General features: G+C 60.4%; 2 protein-coding genes across 3 annotated transcripts in view; one reads left to right on the forward strand and one right to left on the reverse strand.

Annotated features, from left to right (window-relative positions):
* The first annotated feature begins 2,403 nt into the window (after positions 1-2,403).
* Arrdc2 (arrestin domain containing 2) lies at positions 2,404-6,096 on the forward strand. 2 transcript variants are annotated; one of them, XM_055618695.1, is made up of 8 exons: positions 2,404-2,793; positions 2,868-2,934; positions 3,053-3,200; positions 3,772-3,874; positions 3,955-4,211; positions 4,301-4,463; positions 4,885-5,042; positions 5,311-6,096. In XM_055618695.1, exons 1-8 carry the CDS (start codon positions 2,520-2,522, stop codon positions 5,362-5,364), a joined length of 1,224 nt encoding a protein of 407 aa, XP_055474670.1. In that variant the 5' UTR covers positions 2,404-2,519; the 3' UTR covers positions 5,365-6,096. The 2 variants fall into 2 exon arrangements, with proteins under 2 accessions (XP_055474670.1, XP_055474671.1); XM_055618696.1 differs by having other exon boundaries at positions 5,314-6,096.
* A 7,499-nt stretch (positions 6,097-13,595) lies between these two features.
* The window catches only part of Il12rb1 (interleukin 12 receptor subunit beta 1), a 12,887-nt gene continuing 5,687 nt past the window's right edge, over positions 13,596-20,795 (reverse strand). Inside the window, exons 8-16 of the mRNA XM_055618774.1 lie at positions 20,413-20,495; positions 19,848-20,094; positions 19,270-19,437; positions 18,700-18,834; positions 18,213-18,368; positions 17,322-17,456; positions 16,834-16,930; positions 16,528-16,609; positions 13,596-16,118 (exon numbers count right to left, since the gene is read on the reverse strand). Coding sequence (XP_055474749.1) covers positions 15,810-16,118; positions 16,528-16,609; positions 16,834-16,930; positions 17,322-17,456; positions 18,213-18,368; positions 18,700-18,834; positions 19,270-19,437; positions 19,848-20,094; positions 20,413-20,495 — 1,412 coding nt within the window. The 3' untranslated portion in view covers positions 13,596-15,809. The remainder of the gene's footprint in view (positions 16,119-16,527; positions 16,610-16,833; positions 16,931-17,321; positions 17,457-18,212; positions 18,369-18,699; positions 18,835-19,269; positions 19,438-19,847; positions 20,095-20,412; positions 20,496-20,795) is intronic.

The raw sequence follows: 20,795 nt of genomic DNA on the forward strand, positions 1-20,795 counted from the left end.
TCATCGTTTGAGGGTAGCCTGGGCTACAGTAGACAGTCACAAAAAAAAGTAAGGCCTCCCAGAGGTGGGATTTCCCAGAGACACGCATCCATCTTAGGCGAAGTCCTCCGGCTTGGACTGTGCCCCCCTTCCAGGCCTATGACAATCTGGACATAGAGGGACACAGAGGGGACACCCCAATTAAAGTGAGGGCTTCTGGGCCCCATGCAGGGTCTGTGGAATCCCAGCTGGGCTAGGAGTCTCCCACTCAGGACCTCCAGGGGTGGGGATCCCAATTCTCAAAGGATCTTCTTATCTGTGCACCCAGAACGGTGCCTCAGTTTACTCTGCCGTGTCTGCTACTCTGGGTCTTTTCATGGGGTGTGGGGCGTGCCTGATGGTGTTTGTGTAGGATGGAAATGTCCGCTGGGGGGAGACCGTAGGGACTGGGGAGGGGGCATCGCCTGTGAGGACCCAGCGCCAGAGCCCTGTGTGTGGCTGGGGACAGAGGTGGCCTCTGGCTCGCCGCCCCTCGCTCACTCAGCTAAAGCAGGCTATGCTCGCCGTGAAATGGGCGGAGCAGAAGAAGGGGCCACACCTGCCTCCACCGCGCTGAGAGGTCCGGGAACCGAGGCCGCAGGAAGGGGCCCCGCGGCACCTTTCTTCTCCCGGTGACTCGGGCTTTCTGAGGACTTCCCTGACGCGGGGCGGAGCGCGATGGCCGGCTTGCTGCGCTGGGCCGCCGAGGGCAGGACGCTCGCTGAGCCTCCGGAGGCTCGTGGGGGGCTCACACAGGGCGGAGCGCCCCGTTCCCGCTCTTCCTGCCAGGCCGCCGCCTGCTCGGGGCTGTGTGGGGGCTGCAGCCTCGGGTGTCCCTGTGTCCGGGGCTCAGGAGAAAGGGCCGAGCGAGCCGCAGTGCATAGCATGTCCGCCAGGGGCCGCCCGCGTCCCGCAGACGCTGGGCCGGATCCTCCCAGCCGCTCAGGGGAAACTGAGTCCCGGGTCCTGCAGCCCTGGACGCGAAATGCCAGGGCGGCTACTGGGTTCGCCGGCTATGCGTGGCCATCCCCTGCTGTCTGGGAGACTGTTGTCTCAGCCCTTATGGAAGTGGAAACTGAGGCTCGTCTTCGCTGTCCCTTGCTGGGGTCCCCTCGCTAAACAGGGGTGCCCAACACGGGAAACACCAGTCCTTTCCTGCTCCCACCAACTCGCACCGCCGGAAACAATGGGCCCGTAGTCGGGAGGCCCCAGACGGCTCTGCGGAGGGCAGCGAGGATTACGCCCAGAGGCCGCGCCGGCCAATCCAGTGCCTAAGAGGGGCGTTCCATCGCCGTGAGTTCCAGGCCAGCCCGGGCTACAGTGTGAGATCCTGTCTCAAAGCACAAGAAACAACCAGGCACGGCGGCAAACGCCCATCAGGTTAGCTCTGGAAGACTAGGGCAGGAGGATGGCGAGTTCAAAGTCAGGCTCGAGTACATAGTGAATTGGAGGCCACGCTGGGATGGGTGGAACACGGTCTCAAAAGAAAATAAAGGTTGTGGGTTCAAAACCAGATTTGAGCTTCAATCCCAGCACTCGGGAGGCACAGGCAGCCTCATCTCTATGAGTTCCAGGCCACCCTGGTCTACATAAGTAAGTGCTAGACCAGCCAAGGGTACACGGTGAAACCCTGTCTCAAAACAACCAAAATAACAGAGCCCTGTTTCCTAACTAATGCCTGTCATCTAAGCCCTCCAGGAGGTTGAGGCAGGAGGACTATCTCCAGTCCCAGGCAAGCCTGGGCTACGTGAGGACCGACCTCAAAAACAAAACAAAAAATCAGCGACAGTCGTCATGCTGGGTGGCGCAGACCTGGTCCCCCATTTCTGGGCCTCAGTTTCCTTATTTGACCTGAAGCGGCGGACCAGCTGAGTTTCCGAGACCGGCCGGGCCGGGGAGAGTTATTTTGTGGCGAGTCTCGCGAGGCCCCGCCCCGCCTTACTGTTGGTGGAGTTCTTTCCGGTAGGCCAGGCTTTCCCAAGCCGCGCCTCCCGCGCTACTGCCTTTTCCCGGAGGAGCGGCTTTTCCCCTCGGACCACACCCCTCACCTGTAATTAGCATAGTGCCCTATAGGGGTGCGGCTTCCTCGCGGGCCACGGCCTTCGAGAAGCCTTTGGCCTAGCGCTCTCCTCAGGGGCAGGTTTTTCAGGCCCCGCCTCCTCGTGCTATTGGTGGACTCTCTTCCGGGAGGCGTGGCTTTCTCCTCAGGCCATTCCTTCTCCGCGCTATTAGCTTTTCGGGAGCGCGGCTGTCTCGCTCAGGCCCCGCCCCCGCTGGCGTTTTGACAGAGCCTCTTCCGGTAGGCGCGGCCTTCTCCTCAGGCACCGCCCACACCCCGCGGTATAAGAACCGCGCGGCCGGGGTCCGGAACGGCCGCAGTCGAGCTGCTCGGCCTCTGCGCGTGCGTAGCTCGAGCCCGCTGCCTCGAAGCCGCTCGCCCTTCTTTGTCGCGGGTTCGAGCACCAAGTCAGCCTGCTTTTGGGTTCACGACCGTCAGCACGATGCTGTTCGATAAGGTGAAGGCGTTCGTGGTAGAGCTGGACGGGGCGCGCGCGGGCACCGAGCCCGTGTTCCACGGAGGCCAGGCCGTGGCGGGCCGGGTACTGCTGGAGCTGGCGGGCGCGGCGCGCGTGGGCGCGCTCAGGCTGCGCGCTCGGGGCCGCGCTCGCGCGCACTGGACGGAGTCGCGGAGCGCGGGCTCCAGCACGGCTTACACGCAGAGTTACAGCGAGCGCGTGGAGGTCGTGAACCACAGCGCCACGCTGCTCGCGTCAGGTACGCTGGGACCCCCGCAGGGCTCACGGAGCACGGACCCGGGCCCGCGTCCGCTGAGCCCCGTCTCTCCCTAGACTCGGGGGACACCGCCGCGCTGCCTGCCGGACACCACGAGTTCCCCTTCAGCTTCCAGCTGCCTATGTAAGCCCTGCTGTCGCCTGCCTCCGGCTGGGCGTCCGGGTCTCCTCACTCCCAACTTCTCGGGAAGCCCCACTTGCTTGCCTGTCTCCTCCCCTGAGCCCCACTCTCGCCACCCCAGCTCCCTGGTGACATCCTTCGAGGGAAAACACGGCAGCGTCCGCTATTCCATCAAAGCCACTCTGCACCGCCCCTGGGTCCCCGCGCGCCATGCCCGGAAGGTGTTCACTGTCATTGAACCCGTGGACATTAACACGCCTGCCCTGCTGGCAAGTGGCTGCCCGTGAGGGGCGGGGTTGGGTGCAATCTCAGACTTGGGGGCCACAGGTGGCCTCAAACAGGGAGCCAGAAGTTAGTGGTGAGTGCAGAACCCTCTAGAGCTGGGTGCAGATTCTGAGGGCAACTACCCGCGGTGTGCCTCTGGGCGCATTGTACCTCTGGGCGAGGGCCTTGCCCCCTCCCAGCCTTACGTGTCCCCTTTGGAAAATCAGCACACTGGGGCTTCATTTCTTTGTCTTACTGGGTTATGGGTTTGTTTCTCCCTCTCTCTTTTTTAATTTTAGAAAGCTATGTATGTAGCTCTGGCTGGCCTGAAACTCACGAAGTAGACCAGGCTGGCCTCAGACCCACAGAGATCTGCCTGCTGGGGTTAAAGGCATGAGCCTCCACACCTAATCTAGCTTTTCATTTTTACTTCAACTTTCTTGAGACAGGTTCACATTCTATGGCCGTGGCAGGCCAGAAGCAGCACCAGTCCCTCTGCCTCAGCCCTTCCCCAAGACTATGGCACAGAAGCTCCAAAAGCCCAGTTGCCCAAAGTGACTATTGGTGTCCCCACAGGAACCCCAGGCTGGAGCTCAGGAGAAGGTGGCGAGATCCTGGTACTGCACCCGCGGCCTAGTGTCCCTGTCAGCCAAGATCGACCGCAAGGGCTACACACCAGGTAGAGCAGGGCCATACATGGGGGGGGGGGGGGGAGAGAGTCCGCGGTGGGAAACTGAGGCAGGCTGCTTCCTGCTGCAGGTGAGGTCATCCCCATCTTCATGGAGGTTGACAATGGCTCCACCCGAGCTGTACAGCCCCGTGCTGCTCTAGTACAGACACAGACCTTCACGGCCCGAGGTGCCCGAAAGCAAAAGCGTGCTGTGGTGGCCAGCGTGGACGGAGAGCCCGTGGGCCCCGGGCGCCATGGGCTGTGGCCAGGTCGTGCCCTGCGTATTCCGCCTGTGGGCCCATCCATCCTGCACTGTCGAGTGCTCAGTGTGGACTACTCGCTCAAGGTACTCTGGGCTCCCCATACCCTGTTGTCCAGGCCAAGGTGGAAGATGCCGTGTAGGGCAGCTGTCCATCTTGCTGCTGTTCCCCTTAGGTTTACGTGGACATCCCAGGCTCTTCCAAGCTGCTGCTGGAGCTGCCGCTGGTCATCGGCACGGTCCCCCTGCACCCCTTAGGCAGCCGCTCAGCCAGTGTGGGCAGCCGCGCCAGCTTTCTGCAAGACTTCGGCCTGTGCAGCCTGATGGAGCAGCCAGAGGGTGAGCCCCACCAGCTGTGGAAGGACTTAGGTGGGCAGAGCCAAGCCCAAGCCGCCCCTTTGTCTAGGGGTCTCTATGCAAGCAGACACCTATCATCCCTGCACACCGAGAGCTAAGGGGTCAGTTCCAGCCAGTTTCAGTACTTAATAACTTAGAAGCCAGCCTGGGCTGCAGGAGAACCTAACTCAAAAGCCAAGTTAACACTGTGTGGAAAGACGCCTCTAAATGCCAGTGAAGGCCCAGAGAGCAACTGTCCTACACCGAGACCCTGGCTCGGAGAAGCAGAGGCCAAGAGCCCAGCTGAGTCAGGAGGCTTGCTGCAAACTGGAAGTCGACTTGGGCCACAGTGAAGCTGTCCAGGGGGAGAGAGCTGTGTCCCCAGAAGACCAGCTCCAGCCTCACTCACCTCTCTCCTTCCTAGCACCCCCTGAATACTCCGAGGTGGTGGTCGAGAACCAGCTGGCAGCTGCGGCACAGGGGTCCTTCCCCCTCCCGCATGACCCCTGCGTGGCCATGGAAGGGGCCTACTTGGCCTGTCTCCAGGAGTTCCGCTACCGCCCACCTCCGCTGTACTCTGAGGTAGGTGCCTGCACCCTCTCCAGCCTTCATGGGTGATGAGCTGATAGCAAGCAGGGTGTGGTGGCACAGGCCTGTGGGCCCGGCCTCTGGGAGGCTGCGGCAGGAGGATCCAGGATCCCAGCCTGCCTTGTGGCAAATAGAAAATGAGCTCCTTCATGTGTTCAGGCCTCACACCCTCCTCGGGACCCCTGACTGCCTGTTCCCTCAGCTGATGTAGGCATTGGGGCTGGCAGGGCCAGCGATGTGGCTCACTGCAACTGTCTGTCAGGAGGACCCTAACCCCTCTTCAGAGGCTGTGAGGCCACGCTGCATGACCTGCTGATCCAAGGATCCACACCTCGGTACCGGGTTGAGGAGTCTTCGGCCACTGCAGTCCTGCTCTGGGAACACAGGGTTAGATGAGTGTCTTCCGACATCACACGGGGCTGAGAGGCAGCACACGGCTTCAGAGGACTGGCCATTCTCTCGGGCTTCCAGTTTTCTGCGTCTGACCCACAGTGGGGCTGCTGGGATGGACACATCCAGTCTCATAGAACCAGACCAACTAGGAGTCCAGAGGGGAAGCAGAAGGCTTCCAAAGGTCAGCTCAGCTGAGGCTTTGACGTTTGAACAGGAGTTCAGTGAGTAGACAAGCAGAGAGGAAAAGGGCAGAACCAACAGTGCCCACGGCCTTCATCCCAGGTTGGGAGGCTTAGATGAGGCCCACTAGTAGGTCAGCAGGACAGAGGGCCCAGGGGCAGACATGTACAGGGAAAGCCAGTGGGCTCTGTGTGACCTGAGGGTCCAGGGGTTCCAGCTCTTGAGGGCTGGTGGCTGAGCCCAGAGCTGTGGGTGCTTAGAAGCTCAGACCTCGCTCAGGGGTCAGGGTCCAGACAAGGACACATGTGCCCTAGCAGATCATGTGTGGAAAGAAGGACAGGTGACTGCGGGCAACTGAGCAAGGCCCCACGTCGCCACCCGCCAGGGACTTGCCATTTCCACAGCTCTGAAGAACCAATCAGATCACCTTTTGTACATTAATAAATAAGTAAATAAATAAACTAGGAGGAAGAGACGGAGCTGCTGGCTCATCCACCTTGGCAGCTGGGGGCTGGTGCGGCTCTGACCGGGTCCTGGTGTGTCACCCTGCTGCCCCTGCTCACCAGCTTTGTCTGCTACTTGTTTAAGATTTGTCTTGTTTTTTTTTTGTGTGTGTGTGTGTTATTTTGCTGCATGTCTCTGTACCACATGCATGCAGGGCCCGTGGAGGCCAGAAAGGGGTCCCTGGAGCAGGAGTGACAGATGGCTGTGAGCCCACGTGGATGTTGGGGACTGAACCCAGGTCTTAACCTCTGACCCCTCTAGGCTTGGTCTACTGTTTTAAGGTTTCTGAATAACTTTCCTGGCTCTGCACGTGATCACCACCACCCCAAACATAGCACAAATGGTTGTCATCACACTGCCATAAATACGGAGGTTGAGGCAGGAGGATTGCCATGAGTTTAGGGCCAACCTGGTCTACATAGTGAGACAGTAGCAGCAATAATATTGATAAAAATTAGATTCCCTTAATTATTATTTAATTTCATCACTGGGAAGCAGAGGCAGGTGGATCTCTGAGAGTTCCAGACCAGACAGTGCCACATGGGGAAACCAAAACAAAACAACAAAAAAGTAGACATTAGCTGACGGTCTGAGGTGGCATTGGGGGCCAGAGCCCCAAGGGGAGGTTAGACCCTGGGGTCATACAGATCCTCCTCCTCTAGAGACCCACAATGCCTCAGGAGGCTGGGGTGTCTAGGGCGGTTAGGGAGCCATCCTCACCACTGTCCCCGAAACCCAAACCTGCAGCCCAGGACCAGAAGTCCCCACCAGGGGGTGTGGGGTCCCCCTTCTGGGTGAGCACAGTTTGTCCCAGGGCAGTTCCCTCGGGCCAGGCAGCTGGCCACCTGACACCCGAGCCCAGAGCCTCGGTACCTGATGCTTACTGGTTTCCAGGGTAGGTGAGCAGCAAGCAGGAAGGAGCTGGCTCAGTGGTCCCGTGGGGGAAGGGGCGCTGCTTCAGGCCCCTTCTCCCTCTGCTGCAGCCACAGGACTCTGTTAGGGTGGGGTCACCTCCCTGCATCTCTCCCACGACCCCCTTGAATCTGACCAATAAGGGCTCAGTGTCAAACTCTGCCTGGCTGGGCCTGACCCTGTTGGCTTAGTGTCTGAGCCCTGGGATGACAGCACGCAGGGCACAGACACTTGGCCTCTGGCCCGCTGGAGTGGCTGCTCAGGAATCTACCCACAGTCGTGGCCGCCCTCACTGTCTCCATGCCGCTCCAGGGCACATTCTGTCCAGGGTAAGATGCCCTGGGGTGCTGGGGAAGGGGCTGTTTTTTTGCGGGCGGGGTTACAGAACACCCTGTCCCACCTCCTCAGTCCCCTCCCGGCCCTGGCTCCGTCTTCCTGAGGAGGCAGAGCCCCAACCCCAGGACCTTTGCACCTGCCTGGCCAGCAGCTCCTGCTCCTCCACCTGGCCCTCTTTTTATTGTTTGTTTTTTGAGACAATCTCCTGTAGCCCAGGCTGGCCTTGAACTCCTCCTCCCCCCCCCCCACCTCCACCTGTCATGACAGGGGTTCATAGATAATGTGTTCCTGGGTTGGGCAGGCCTCTGCCCACGCTAGGCCGAGCTCTGCTCATTGAGCCGAGGCCGTGATCCCTGGGCTTTGTGCGGTTGAGGAAAGTCCCCAAAAAGCTGACGCGGAAGTGGTGACTGGCCTGGGGCGGATGGTGACAGCCGCGGCCACGGGTGATGGGGGGATGGGGGGAGTGTCATATAAAGAGCAGTCTTGCAGGGAAACTGCCCAGGGCTCCTCACAGCGAGGGTGGGCAGGACGGGACCCCAAACCCTGCGTACCCCTGTGGGGTCTGCCCCTCCCAGCCAGCCCCACCCCATTTCCAGGCTTCACGTGATCACGGACCTTCTGGTCAGGCAGAGTCATGGGATTGGCTCATGGGGGACTGACCGGACCAATCAGACTGGGGCCTCAGCAGAGGTAATCAAGGCCTGGAAGCCCAGGTGCCCCTGTGACAGGATGGTAGGCGGAGTCTCAGGTACACCTGGATGGGGACCGGGAGTGACAGGATCCCGGCCACACAAGTCAGGGTGGAGCCATGGGAAGGAGCTGGGTCTAGAGGGTCCTGGAAAGAGGACACTGGAGTTGGGGTTTGGATGGATGAAGAGGAGTTTACAGGGAAAGGGTGTCCAGCCACGGGGAACAGCTTATGCAGTCACTTAGCAGACAGTCCTGGCTGGGGATAGCGCTTGGCTGTGGTGAGGGAGATAGCCCCAGGAGGCCGCAGGGATGGAGCCCCAGGCAGGAAGTCCTGGCACTTCCCCAGGTGTGAACCCCTGGCCCAGGAAGGAGAGCAGATCAGGGGTTAGCTCTGGACTCTTGTCTTCCCTGAACAAGTAGCGGGCCACTCCGGACAGCATGGGACACTGCAGTCTGTGAGGAGGGATGGGAGGTTGGGGGGCCAGGGCTGCCTGAGGTGTGCCAGGGTCCTGTCCCATGCCAAGCTCTTCCCTGCGTGGGCAAACAAAAGGCAGTGGGGCAGGCAACTGTGGGCTTCCTGAGCGTTTGCTTGCAGGTTGGCTTTGGGTAGGGGTGTTGCCAGTGACCCTCTGTGTGTGCATGTCCCTGTGGCCATGGTGGCAGCTATGGCTCCTGGTGAGACAGGAGACCCCAGCTCCAGTTTGGACATGCCCCTTTCCAGGCCCTTCATCTTGACTACATTAAGTGGGGACAGTTCTAGTCAGAAGTATTTTTGCCCTTGATATCATTGGAGTCTAACTACCTATCATAGTCTCATTCTTGCTGACAAACTGCTATTCACCCTCCTATACTGAGGGTGAATACAAAACCCCTATACTGAGCCTGGCTCCCTCTCTTCCTTTTAGCCCGGTTCTGACCAGCACAGGCTGAGGATGTTTGTATCTTGTATGGGTCACTGCCCCCCATCCTGGCCAAGGCTGAGGCCTCTCAGGAGACCAGCAGAGACAGGAAGATCGGAGCACAGTTCCCAAGTGCCTCCCGTCCCCTGGCTGGTTCCTGTAGCCCACTCACTGGCCACACCGGCCTCCACATAATTAGCTGTTTTGTTTATTCATTTTGCTTTATTTATTCTTGCCTGGAGCTCACAGTTATTCTCCCGCCTCAACCTTCAGAGTGCTGGGCTCTTGGGCCAATGTAGGAACTTATGGGTCTGGCTGGAAGAAACCATAGCATTGGAATTCAGCTCCTTCACCATCATGCTGACCCAGGAAGAGCCCCTGTGGGCACTGTTTACTAAGTATCTAGTGACAGCAGCAAGTGTCCAGACACTGGGTCACAGTGTCGGTGTCACGGTGAAACCCAGCCTGCTGCTGGCACAACCCAGCCATGTTGGCTGCCAGACGGCCAAACCCGCTAGTCCAGGTGGCCACCTGCCTCTGCCTCCAAAGTGCTGGGATCACAGTAATAATTAATGGTATTAAGTAATGATCATTATTGTTGTTACTGTAACAGAGTCTTACTATGTAGCCCGGTTGGCCTCGAATTCATGACAGTCCTCCTGCCTCTGCCTCCCAAGTGTTCAGACCCAAGTGCAGACACCGTGTTAAGCTTCAGGCTGTGACAAATAGGCCTGGAGCCAGATTGAGCATATTTTCCTGCCATGCAGGATAGCACCGGAGGCCGGGCCCGGGCCGCATCCCTCAACTGTCCACAGGGTCGGTTTTGAAGCCGGGTATCCCACAGAACCCGGGGCTGAGCAGTTCAGCCCGGAGAGGGTCCTCCTGTCTCCACCTCCCCTGAACTCCGGCTGCAATGGCGGTGGAACTGCGGACCCGCGGTCACGTGACCCCCTGGCGGCTGCAGGCGGGAGGACATAGTTCAGCGCCCCGGTCTCTGCGGATCAGAGCGAGTTCCTGGCTTCAGGACTGGAATTCAGTCTGGAATTTTCCGTGACTCTGAAGGGATCAAAATGACCCTGAGGTTCCTGGAGCTGGACCGCCCCGGAGATGCCGAGGTCTGTCCCCGAGACAACAGGGGTGCTGCGGGTCCCTCCTGCTCCATGGTCGCTGGACCTGCAAGGCCACGACTCGGAAGGGAGCCCACAGCCCTGCTCCGCCTGGAGGCGTGAGTGCTCTGCTGCCGCGGGGACCTGGAGCTTTCCGGTAGATCATGAATGAGAAAAACAGAAGGAAGAAGGGTCTTGGCTTAATTAAAATGTTAAAAAGCGTTTAAACTAAACTACATTTTATTTTATTTACTTACTTCGTGGCGGTGAAGTGGCAGGATACATGAGCTGAGGTCAGCTTGCTAGAGTCCATTCTCTTCTTCCACCATGTGGGTCACAGGCTTTGAACTCAGGCCCTCAGGTTTAGCAGCAAGCACCTTTACCTGCTCAGCCATACTGCCAACCTGGGACTTGGGATTTACACCACCAGAGAAAGCCATCATCAAACCAGGGAAACTTCCATTTTTTTACCCGGCATGAAGGCATAGGCCTATCATTGACATATAGGAGACTGAGGCAGAAGAATGGCTGTGAGTTCCATACCAGACAGACATCTAAAGAGTAGACCCCCATCTCAAACAACAGCAAAGACTGGTGGGGTCTGCATGCTCACAGTTGGGATGTTCAAGGTCAGCCTTGACTAAATGCTGAGTTTCAGGCCAGCCTGGCCTACACAGGGAGACCTGTCTCAGCAACAACAAAAAGCCCCCACTGAGTAGAGGGTGGTGCAGGGCCCAGCAGTTCTGGAGAAAAGTGAGGTGGCGAGACTGGTCCTACCAGACCCTGGGAGCAACTTCACAGCCCGTGGTTACATCAGAAAGATTGCCATAGGGAGGGGCACATTGACCAATGTGGAATCCAGAACCCACAGCAGCAGGAAGCCTGCCTAAGGTGGAGCTGTCCCGGCAGAGAGGGGCCGTCGGTGCCAGCACCGGGGAGGGAGGACGCCAGAGGGTCAGAGACATCAGCGCTCGGCGAGGGACTCAGGGGGCTGACAGGAAGGCCCAGAGGGCAGAGGTGCTCCCGAGCCTGACCGGCTGAGTCTGATGCCTGGAACCAACGGTGGAAGGAGAGAACCAAGTCCTGCAGGCTGCCCTCTGCCCTCTGCCCTCTGCCCCTCATACAGTGAAAATGCAGTGAGGAAGGTTGGGGCAGCAGAGGAAGAAGCCAAGGCCCTCCCTTTAATAAAGTCATAGGACTTTTTGTTCCTCACAGGGTGCCTTGAGGAAAGTGGAAAGAGGAATGGCGAAGCCACACACAGCTGCCGTGACTCCTGGCACACAGGAGCCCTGGCGCTGGCACCTGAGGGGCGCGGCAGGAAAGCAGCCGCTGCAGCCCAGAGCATCTGGAGGGGAGCACCCCGTCATGCTGCTTCCCGCCTGTGACTGGCCAAAGTTCCCAGTCAGCGCTCCTCATGTTCAGGGTCACCCAGGCTGGAGGGTGGGAGCGGCTGAAGGCTCAGAAAGCCCAACCGACACCTTCGGTGTCCCAGGCACACACAGAAATGACCCAGGACCAGGGGCACAGGCCACTCTACAGACCAGTCAGGACCTGCCAACTGCCAGCCTAGAGGTGGCTAGGGTGGGAGGGGAGCTGCCACCGTGCGCCAGCTGAGTGTCTGAGGTGAGGGCTCATGCTTGGGCCCAGGCCCCTCCCACCCTGTTCCTCACCTGCCCCTGTCTCTGTGCCATGGACTGGTGCCCTGTTTCCTCCCATACACAGTGGCAGAGCCAACATCCCCCGGTCACCCCAGGCGGTGTGATCCGGTGTGCCATATGCAAACCGATACCAACCTCCAGCCACTTGTGAAAGCAGCTGCCTCGGTATCTGCCCACGAGGAAGTCCCTGGGCAGGCTGAGCAGAGGAGTGGTAGGCGGACTGATTAGCAGTCATGGTGCAGCTCTGTGCCTCAGTTTCCCCACCTGTGAACTTTCTGAAGCCCACACAAGTCCTCCTGTCCTTGGGGAGGAAGCAATCAATGCCTCAGGGCCTCCAGACCCTGGCGGGGCCAGCTGCTCTCAGGGAGGGCCTGACCCTGCGGCCATGTCTCCTGCTGTCCCCCACCTCCGGGAGCGGTGGCACCAGGGCCACCTGCCCTCAGCAGGTCTTCAGGTGCATAGCACTCACAGCTGACGGTGCGTGGCAGCTGAAGGTGCAGCCATGAACGGGCTTCAGACTGCATGTGGGGGCTCTGAGCAAGGACATTGGAATTAGACCCAGGAGGGGGCCAAGGAGACAGGAAGGCACAGGGGTTAAGGGCCCAGGCAGAAGCAAGACTCCGGAAAAAGTCCTGAGGCAGGAGCATGGCTGAGTTGTTTGGGAGTGCAGAGGGTGGAAGGGACGACAGACTGCTACAACAGCCTTGACATGAAGAGCTGGGTGGGGGACAGGTTCAGCCACGTGTGACTCAGGCCACCAGCCAGGTCCATCCACAGGGCGCGGAGGCAGAAGCAGACAGGCCCGTGTGAGCAGGGAACTGTCAGAGAAGGAACCAGAGTTCCGAGCGTGGACAGTGTGGAAAGTGAAGACACCAGGCGGTGGTGGCGCAGCCTTCACTCCCAGCACTCGGGAGGCAGTCAGGTCAATCTCAGTTCGAGGCCAGCCTGCTCTACAAAGGGAGTTCCAGGACAGCCAGGACTACACAGAGAGACCCTGCCTCAAAACCAAAACCACAAAACAAAACAAAATGGCTGAGAGAATCCATAACCTGACCTGAGCCCGCTCTTCGAGATATTTGTTGACTGACTGTATGGCCTCCTCCTCCAGGCCCCTACTGGAAAGTGCCTGTGACAGGAGTGGGGGGTGGGGAGGGAAGCTGCTGTTTTGCTTTCACAGGAAGGGTACAGTGCTGGGTCAGCTTGAGCTGGAACAGTGTACAGAGATCAGACAGGGCAGGGCTACACAGTGGCCCCCATGGAAATCTAGGCAAGGACCAGGCCAGCCGGCTTCCCACCAACTCCTTGTTTTGTTTATGTGCCTGTGCCACCGCTCAAGGTGCTGGAGACAGTGTCTCTTAGAGGCTGAAGGGCTAAGTGACATTTCCTGAAGCCCTGCGTGGCTGCCAACCCTGAGAAACTCCAAGGGCAGAGCGGTAGAAGCTCCAGGCTGAGGGATGGAGGCGCTGTGGCTCACCCCAGCCCCTGCCTACAACCCTTGAGGGGCACAATGACAGCCTAGGAGCCCCAGCGAGAGGTGGGCGTGGCTTGGAGGGGCACAATGACAGCCTAGGAGCCTCAGCGAGAGGTGGGCGTGGCTTGGGGTGGAGCCTCTGTTTCAGGTGAAACAGGGTCCTGGGTTCCATCAGGAGCAAGAAAGGAAGGAAGAAAGGAAAGGAAAAGGCAAAAGGAAAGGGCAGCCGAAAGGAGGCGAAGGAAGGAGAGAACAGCAGGCCGGAGCGGCAGGACCCACAGCGGCCAGGACCACAGAGCCACCGAGTCCCCATCAGCACATGAGCAGAGAAACAAAACATGTTCTCAGCACGCAATGGAACAGTACTCAGCTATGAAAGAGAAAGACACCGACACATATTGAGAAAGTTCAAAAATGCATTGTGCTGGCAGCAGCCAGCATAGGCTCTGCGGTCAGGTTCAGGGTGTGACAGCGCGGGCAGGGAGACAGGGGCATTAGATATGGGATGGTCTGGAATTCAGTGTGCACACCAACTGAATGTGCAAATGTCACTGAATTGTGCGCTTTCAATGGGCAAACTGAAGGGAAGAGAGGAAGGCAGAGCAGTGTGCGTAAAATCAGTGTCAGAGCGGGCACTGTCCGGCGCCCAGCCGCTCTGTGCGGATCTCCGCATGACGATCCACCCATCCCAGCTGGAGGCCACAGACAGAGGCCACTGGAGACATACAGCCAGGAGGTGCCCGGGGAGGGAAACTGAGGCAGCTCAGGTCCCTGCTTTTGATACGCTCCACACCTGGCCACCGACAGAAACTAACGGGGGCTGAGGGAGAGCCAGCGGCTGAGCGTGTAGGCCCACAGCAACCATCGGGCGCAGCAGGCCCCTCGCGCTGGCTGTTCTGGAGGACCTGGCTGCCGCAGCCACAGCATAGCCTCCTCCCGGACCCCTCTGCCCTCCCACCTCGCCCCTCCCCCGCCTCATCACAGTTCGGGTGGTGTGATGGGCGCCGAGCCGGGGTTTGCCTGCAGCAGCCTATGGGCCGCCCCACCCGGGCAGGCCTCGAGACGGAGCTCGCAGGACGCGGCTGGGACACAGTAAGGACTCCTGTTTGTCTTGCACTGGCGAGGGGTGAACCCCAGGCAGCGCCAGCCCCTCACCGGGATCCTAGGCTGTCACTCGGCCCCACCCCCCAGCCAAACCGCCCTCCCGTGGCCAGCAGAAGCCAGAGCGAGAGCGCTGGTCACTCCCCGCTGGCGCCAGGATACACGTCCTGTGGAAAGGGAGCTGGACAGAAAGCGTCCACCTGCGCGGCGGGGTGCAGGTGACCCCTCTCCGCCCCCAGGCCGACGCCGTGAGCGTTGGCAAATCCTCCCAAGCGCAGCGGCGTCCTCTGCCTCCCCGGCGGGACCCCAACACAGCTCAGCACTGGAGAAGTGAGGTATGATGGCTGGGAGTTTGGGCCAGCCTGGGCTACAGTAACCAAACCATCTGTGGGACCAATGTGTGGCTGGACCCCAAGACCAAAGCTCCTTCCCCAGCCAGAAGCTTCTGTGGGCAAACTGAGGTCCTAGGTCGGGGAGGCCTGGCCCGGAGCTGCGGATACTCCAGTCATAAAAGGCTGGGTTTCTGGGTCCTCGCACCTCGGGGGAGTCAAACTGGTAAAGTCCATTTTAAATCGCCTGTGCCGGGAGGGGGGGGGGAGGGGCGCGCGGAGGCGACACGCGCCGCTGCTGCCCCCTGGCGGTCACGGCGAGAAGTTACAGACGGGCGTTTACTGAGGCGGCTGCTGTGCCTACGGACAGAGGGAACCCAGGGGTGCACTTGGGGGCAGCCTCGTGGGAAGGGAGCTGGGACCACCCAAGGACCTCCAGGCCTCAGCTGTCCCTCCTACCCAGGTCTGATCTCGGAGTTCTGAGTGACTGTCCATCACAGTGCCCTCCAGACAGGGTCTCGTGTAGCCCAGGCTGCCCTCCTTGCTATGCAGTCAGGTTCATCTTCCTGCCGCTGCCTCCAGGGTGTGGGATGACAGCTGCGCAGGGCGATGCCAGCTTCAGTTGCCAGTCACTGGGAAGGCCATGTATTAAGTGCGCAATGCTCTAATAGGGAAACTGAGTCTGGATGTGTAACCTCCCAGCAGATGTGGAGACCACTCTCTTCCGCTGCTGAAGCCCACACTTTGAGCCATCGACGTAAGGACGCTCTAGAAACATCCCGACGCCCTTCCTAGCACATCTGGGGATGGACACCAGCCCAGGGCACTGCAGTCAATCTGAGCCTGGTCCTGTATCCTCTCAGGCCGGATGGACACCCCCAAACAGACCAGTGTTAGGGCCCAGACTTGCCCTGGCGATAGCAAGCATGGTTGCGTGAAGCAGCTTCCCCTTCTTGGCGGTTTCTGGGTTCTCCTCACGGGGCCTGGAGGGAATAGATGGGAGGGGAAGTAGGGGTGTTCTAGGGGTGAGAGTGGGGGCCCCCTCTGTTTGCGTCCTGCAAATGCTGTGTGACCTCAGGTAAGACATTCGCTCTCCCTGTGCCTCCGAGTCACATCTGTAAAACAGGTCAGCCATTGTGGACAGCTGTTGCGGTTCAGGAGGGAGCAGGCCGCCGGGGCTAGTCAGGCCTGTTGTCCCAAGGGGCAGGCAGGCAGTCCCGTCTCCTCAGTCTTCCGGGTCCACCAAAGATCAGGGGCTCCCCGGGTGCTCCCCAGGAGCAGCGGGAGTGTCACGTGGGCCAGGCCGCTACAGGGACTGTCCTCCCTGCTCAGGCGGCCGGCTTCCAAGGGCCGCGTTGTGTCCAGGGCAGGCTCTGGGGCGGCCTGGGGAGACTCTGTCTCGTCCCCTCCGTCCGCGGGCATCTCCACCACCAGTGTCTCTCGCGGGCACAACACCTCCGGAAAGTCCTCAGGGCTGCGCCACTGCCAAGCCTGAAAAGGAGCCACTGAGCCAGGGTGTGGGCGGGGCCGGGGCCGAGAGAGGGGCTGGGTGGGCGGGGCCCGGCTACAGTGTGGCCCGCCAGTGTCGGGGCCCGGGTGAGGGGGACCGCCCCTTAGCACTGACTTTCAGGGGGCAGGGACCAGTTCCGGGGAAAGAGCCCTGGAGAGCTGCAGCACGCAAATGGATTGCGCGACCCTGGATCCAGCCATGCTGAAGCCCGCCGCCCGGCCTAGTTTGGCTTTCAAGTTCCCCGTCCGTTGAGGCCACATTAATTTCTGCTCCCGTGATGGCTTCCAGAAGATTCGCCGGTCCGCCTGGCTTTCCAGCCGCCCTTCAGCTTGGGGAAGCTGCGCCGGAGCACGTACCAAACAAAGTCGGAAGCCGAGAAGGAATGCCTACCTGCTTGCCCTGGCTGCCAGGGAGCTCCACAGCCGTGCTGGCACAGGGTGTGGGCAAGGGTGGGCACAAATGCCAGGCGGCCCTGGGGAGCAAAGGACCGCAGATCAGAGCTGGCGGTTCGAGTCTCTCTCGTGCCCGCTGTGCAGTGTAGAGTGATGTGGACGGGAGGAGACTCCCACACTCATGCTCAGCCCCATCTCTGCCCACCACTGCAATCCGGTTCCGGGCGCTGTGCCCGGTGTCCTCGGCTACCAGCACAGATCCATGCCTTGCGGACAGTCGTCAGGAGGGAAAGGTGAAACTTACTTGTTTAGGACGATGTACCCGAGACCGCCCAGGAGGAGGACGCTTGCGAAGCTCCCCAGAGACGCGAAAATGATGTGTAAAGGAGAAATCCGCACCTCTGGGGAAGGGACAACTCGGGTTGAGGGCTGTGCACCTCACTCCTTCCTTTCCTGACTGGAGAAGACACATCTGGACCCACATACAGCAACCCAAGGAGCCAAGAGAGGGCAGAGGGCAGTTACTCTGTCACTGTGGATCCGAGACCGGTAGGGAAAGCTTTATGGAGGAGGGACCTTTACAGCTGGGCTCTGAAGGATGAATGCGAGTTTGACAACTGGGGCTGAAGAATCAAATCTTACAGGCAAGGCAGGCCACAAGAGAGTAATTCCTACTCGTGGTTTCCCCGGAGGCCACAGAGGAAGTCAGCCAGTGAGGGGCTCTGGGGGCCATTAGGGAAACAGGTGCCAAATGCATGCTGGGTAACCGGGGTCCCTGCTCTCCCCGCTCACCGTAGCTGTACCGCTGGGGGCGGCTCCAGGCTCCTAGGAGTCGCAGAGTGTCGGCTCGCACCTGTATCCTGTACACCACGCCGCTGCGCAGCCCCTGAAGCGTCTCTTGGGTCTTCGTGGGTAGCACGGACCACTCTGTTGGAGGAAGGCAGGTAGGTTAGGGATCCCCTCATGACCCGTAGGCCGAGCCGGACACTCAGAGCAGCCCTGTGGGGGCCACCCTCGCCGTGAGGGGGCTCAGGGGTTAAGGGCACACGCTGCTCTTCCAGAGGACCCGGGCTCAGTTTCCAGCACCGCATGGGGGCCCAGGACTGTCTGCGCCCCCCCGCAACGGCCTCCATCCGGCACACATGGCGCGCAGGCACCTCGAACCATCAGCCAATGATGGGAGGTTTTAAAGGTAGCAAAGAGTGAAGAAGGCCGGGATTGTGGCTCAGTGCGGGTCCGAGAAGGCGGAGGCAGGAAGATTGCTATAAACTGGAGGCCAGCCTGGCCTCCAGAGGGAGTTCAAGGACAGCCAGGCCTGCAGGACCTTGTCTCAGAAACAAACAAAAGGCCTGGCGGGCTGGTTGAGCCCTCTGTGAGGCCTTCGCTGCGAGTTCGACCCTCACGCTGTCCTCCACGCGTACTCCGTAGACACCAGTTACACACAATAAATGAGTCAATAAATAAGTGGCTAAAACGTGTTAAACAGGATGCAGCGCTCTGAGTGACAACGGCCGCCGTGGGCTCCTATGTGTAAATACTTGGTCCCTGTTGGCTTTAGGTGGGACTGGGGTGTCACGTGGAGGCCGGGATGTGAGCACCGCGTGGAACCCTGGCAGGCCGCCGTGGTCACCGTGTTCTGTCGCAGGAACACAGCAACGGTGCTCGCCCCACCCACCCCCGCACCTGACACCCACGAGCCGTCCTCAGCCTCGCAGCGCACGACGTAGCGCGCCAGGACTCCGGGGCAGGCGCTCAGCCGCGATGGCGTCCACACCACGGACACGGAGTCCCCGCTGTTGTTCCTCACCGACACGTGGCTCGGAGTCCCGGCCACTGAGGCTGCGCAAAACCCTCATCAGCCCCTGGCCCACCAAAGAGGCCCCGCCCCGACCACCGCCCTGGCCCCGCCCCGCCCCGCCCACCACAATAACCCCAGCCCCGCCTACCGCCCCGATTGCGTCCGCCACCCTAACTCCACCCGCATAGGGTTCTGCGGATAGCCTTGGCCACACCCACTGACATGGCTCCACCAATAGCGATAGCTTCTGGCCGGCTCACCTCCTTGGCTCCGCCCACGGCCCTGGCTCCGCCCACGAGCTTCCATTCTGCAGCCAGGCCCTGACACTCGAAGGTCGCCAAGTGAGACAACCCACAGATCGGAAATGCTCACCGTTACCCCCAAAGTAGTAACTGGACAGGACCGTGGACCACTGCTTTGGGTTCCGGGGGTTCTTGGAGGCGAAGACAGTGACGCGGTGACACTCCTCCTGGTCCCGGGCGGGCTGGGAGCTCCAGCTGTGCGTCACTGCCAGGACCAGCGCAGCCAATGACAAACTGTCAGTCCTGGAGCTGGCTGTGCTGCCTTCTGGGACCGCCTAGGAAACTCCTACTCGTGCTTCAAAGCCCTTATGCGTCTTTCCCTGGCTCCCTCAGCCCACTACCCCCGCCTTGACAGCATGGGACCAGTCTGTGCTCAGTGTCGCAGCCTCGGCTGGGGTTGTCTGAGATCCCCAGATCTGTGTCGCTCCCCCTCCCCCAGACCTGCAGCCCAAACCCAGAGAAGGCAGCCTTGGAGCGAAACCCCGGGCCCCCTCCTGTCTCCAGCCTCACTAATTCGCACCAGCCCTCGTCTCGTTTGATCCACCCTCCTGCGCGAGACTACCCGCACGCTGCGTGCCTGGGAACCCGGGGAGGGCTCGGGCGCGGGTCCCTACAGGCCCCGGAGGCCGCGTTGACGTACCCGTCTGGGCCGAGCGCCTGTCTCCCGACGCAATCAGGGCACAGCGCGTGCGCGTCCTGTCCGCGCCCCGCGGCTGCCACTCGACGCAGTAGCTCGTGCCTGGGGCCTCGGCCGCCCACTGTATGGAGGTCACGTTGCCTTCCACGCTGACATTCAGGCTTCTCGGCTCTGGAAGGAGCATGAGTGTCACATGGGACGACAACAGAGTGTCAGTGCCAACCATAAACACAGGCTCAGCCTGAGGAGATCAGCTAGCATGAATTGAGCACCAACTGTATGCCAGGCTGATACAGCAGGACATGGTTTACAGGCACCAGCTGGCTACGGAGTAGGACTCCGGCCTTTTGTTGTTTTCTTTTTCTTTTTCGAAACAGGGTTTCTCTGTGTAGCCCTGGCTGTCCTGGACTCACTCTGTAGACCAGGCTGGCCTCGAACTTAGAGATCCGCCTGCCTCTGCCTCCCAAGAGCCGGATGGTAAGGCGTGTTGTGTATGCCCTGAATCTCATTCTCCTGGGAGGGAGCAGCGCCCCACCTCTCTCGCCCGTGCCTGGCCCCTTGCGCCCCGGCGTCCCCAGCACCTGTGAGCTCCTGGGCGGGAAGATGCCACGGCGCCTGCGCCTGCGGTCGACTGTTGCCGAAGCGGGTCTTGGCGAACAGGGCCAGCTCGTAGGCGGCCCCGGAGAGGTCCAGCTTCTCGCCCAGGGACACGTTCCACGAGTTCTTGCTCTGGCACGCGCAGGACAGCATCTGTACCTTCACCATGTACTTGACCCCTGCCCCGGGCCTCACCCCCCGGCAGCCGTCGGGGATGGCGGGCTTCGACCACTGCAGAGCAGGACACAGGCATGGGAACCCAGAACGCACACAGCCTGGAGAGGCCGGGGACATCGTCCTCCCCTGCTCTCACGCCACAGCTCCCGTTACCAGCAGAGACAAGGCCTCGTGTAGCCCAGGCTGGCCGAAGATGACCTTAAACTCCTCATCCTCCTGCGTCCACCTCCCCCGTGCTAGATGACAGGTATGTGCCGGGCCCAGCCAACCCTCAGAGCCACCCCATGGCCTGTGTCTTTGCCACCCAGCCTCTCATTTGGTCTCTCTCTTCCTGTCTCACCTCCTGCCCACGCCACCCCACAAACCAGTCACCTGCTCCTGCACGGTCTTTAGCTGCCTTCTACCGTGGCCCAGCGGCTCCTCCAGGAACTTAACTTTGGGCTGGGGAAGAGGCTCTGAAAGAGGAGCAGAGCCCCGGATGGGAAGGACTGAGTGGTCCAGGCAAGTCCTTCCTGCCCCCCAGCCCTCTGCAGAAAACTGGAAGGCAACTGGAGCCATGCCCCCCCCCCCAGTGTCCATGCACGGTGAAGCGCCTTCAGCCTGCAGCTAGAGAAGGCAGCCTGATATCTAACCCCAGGCTGCCGTCTAACCCCCAGGCTGCCATCTAACCCCCAGGCTGCCATCTAACCCCCAGGCTGCCGTCTGTCTAACCCCCAGGCTGTCTGTCTAACCCCCAGGCTACCGTCTAACCCCCA

This window comes from Psammomys obesus, unplaced genomic scaffold (assembly GCF_907164565.1).
Source record: "Psammomys obesus unplaced genomic scaffold, mPsaObe1.curated_primary_1811, whole genome shotgun sequence".
Lineage (NCBI taxonomy): Eukaryota > Metazoa > Chordata > Mammalia > Rodentia > Muridae > Psammomys > Psammomys obesus.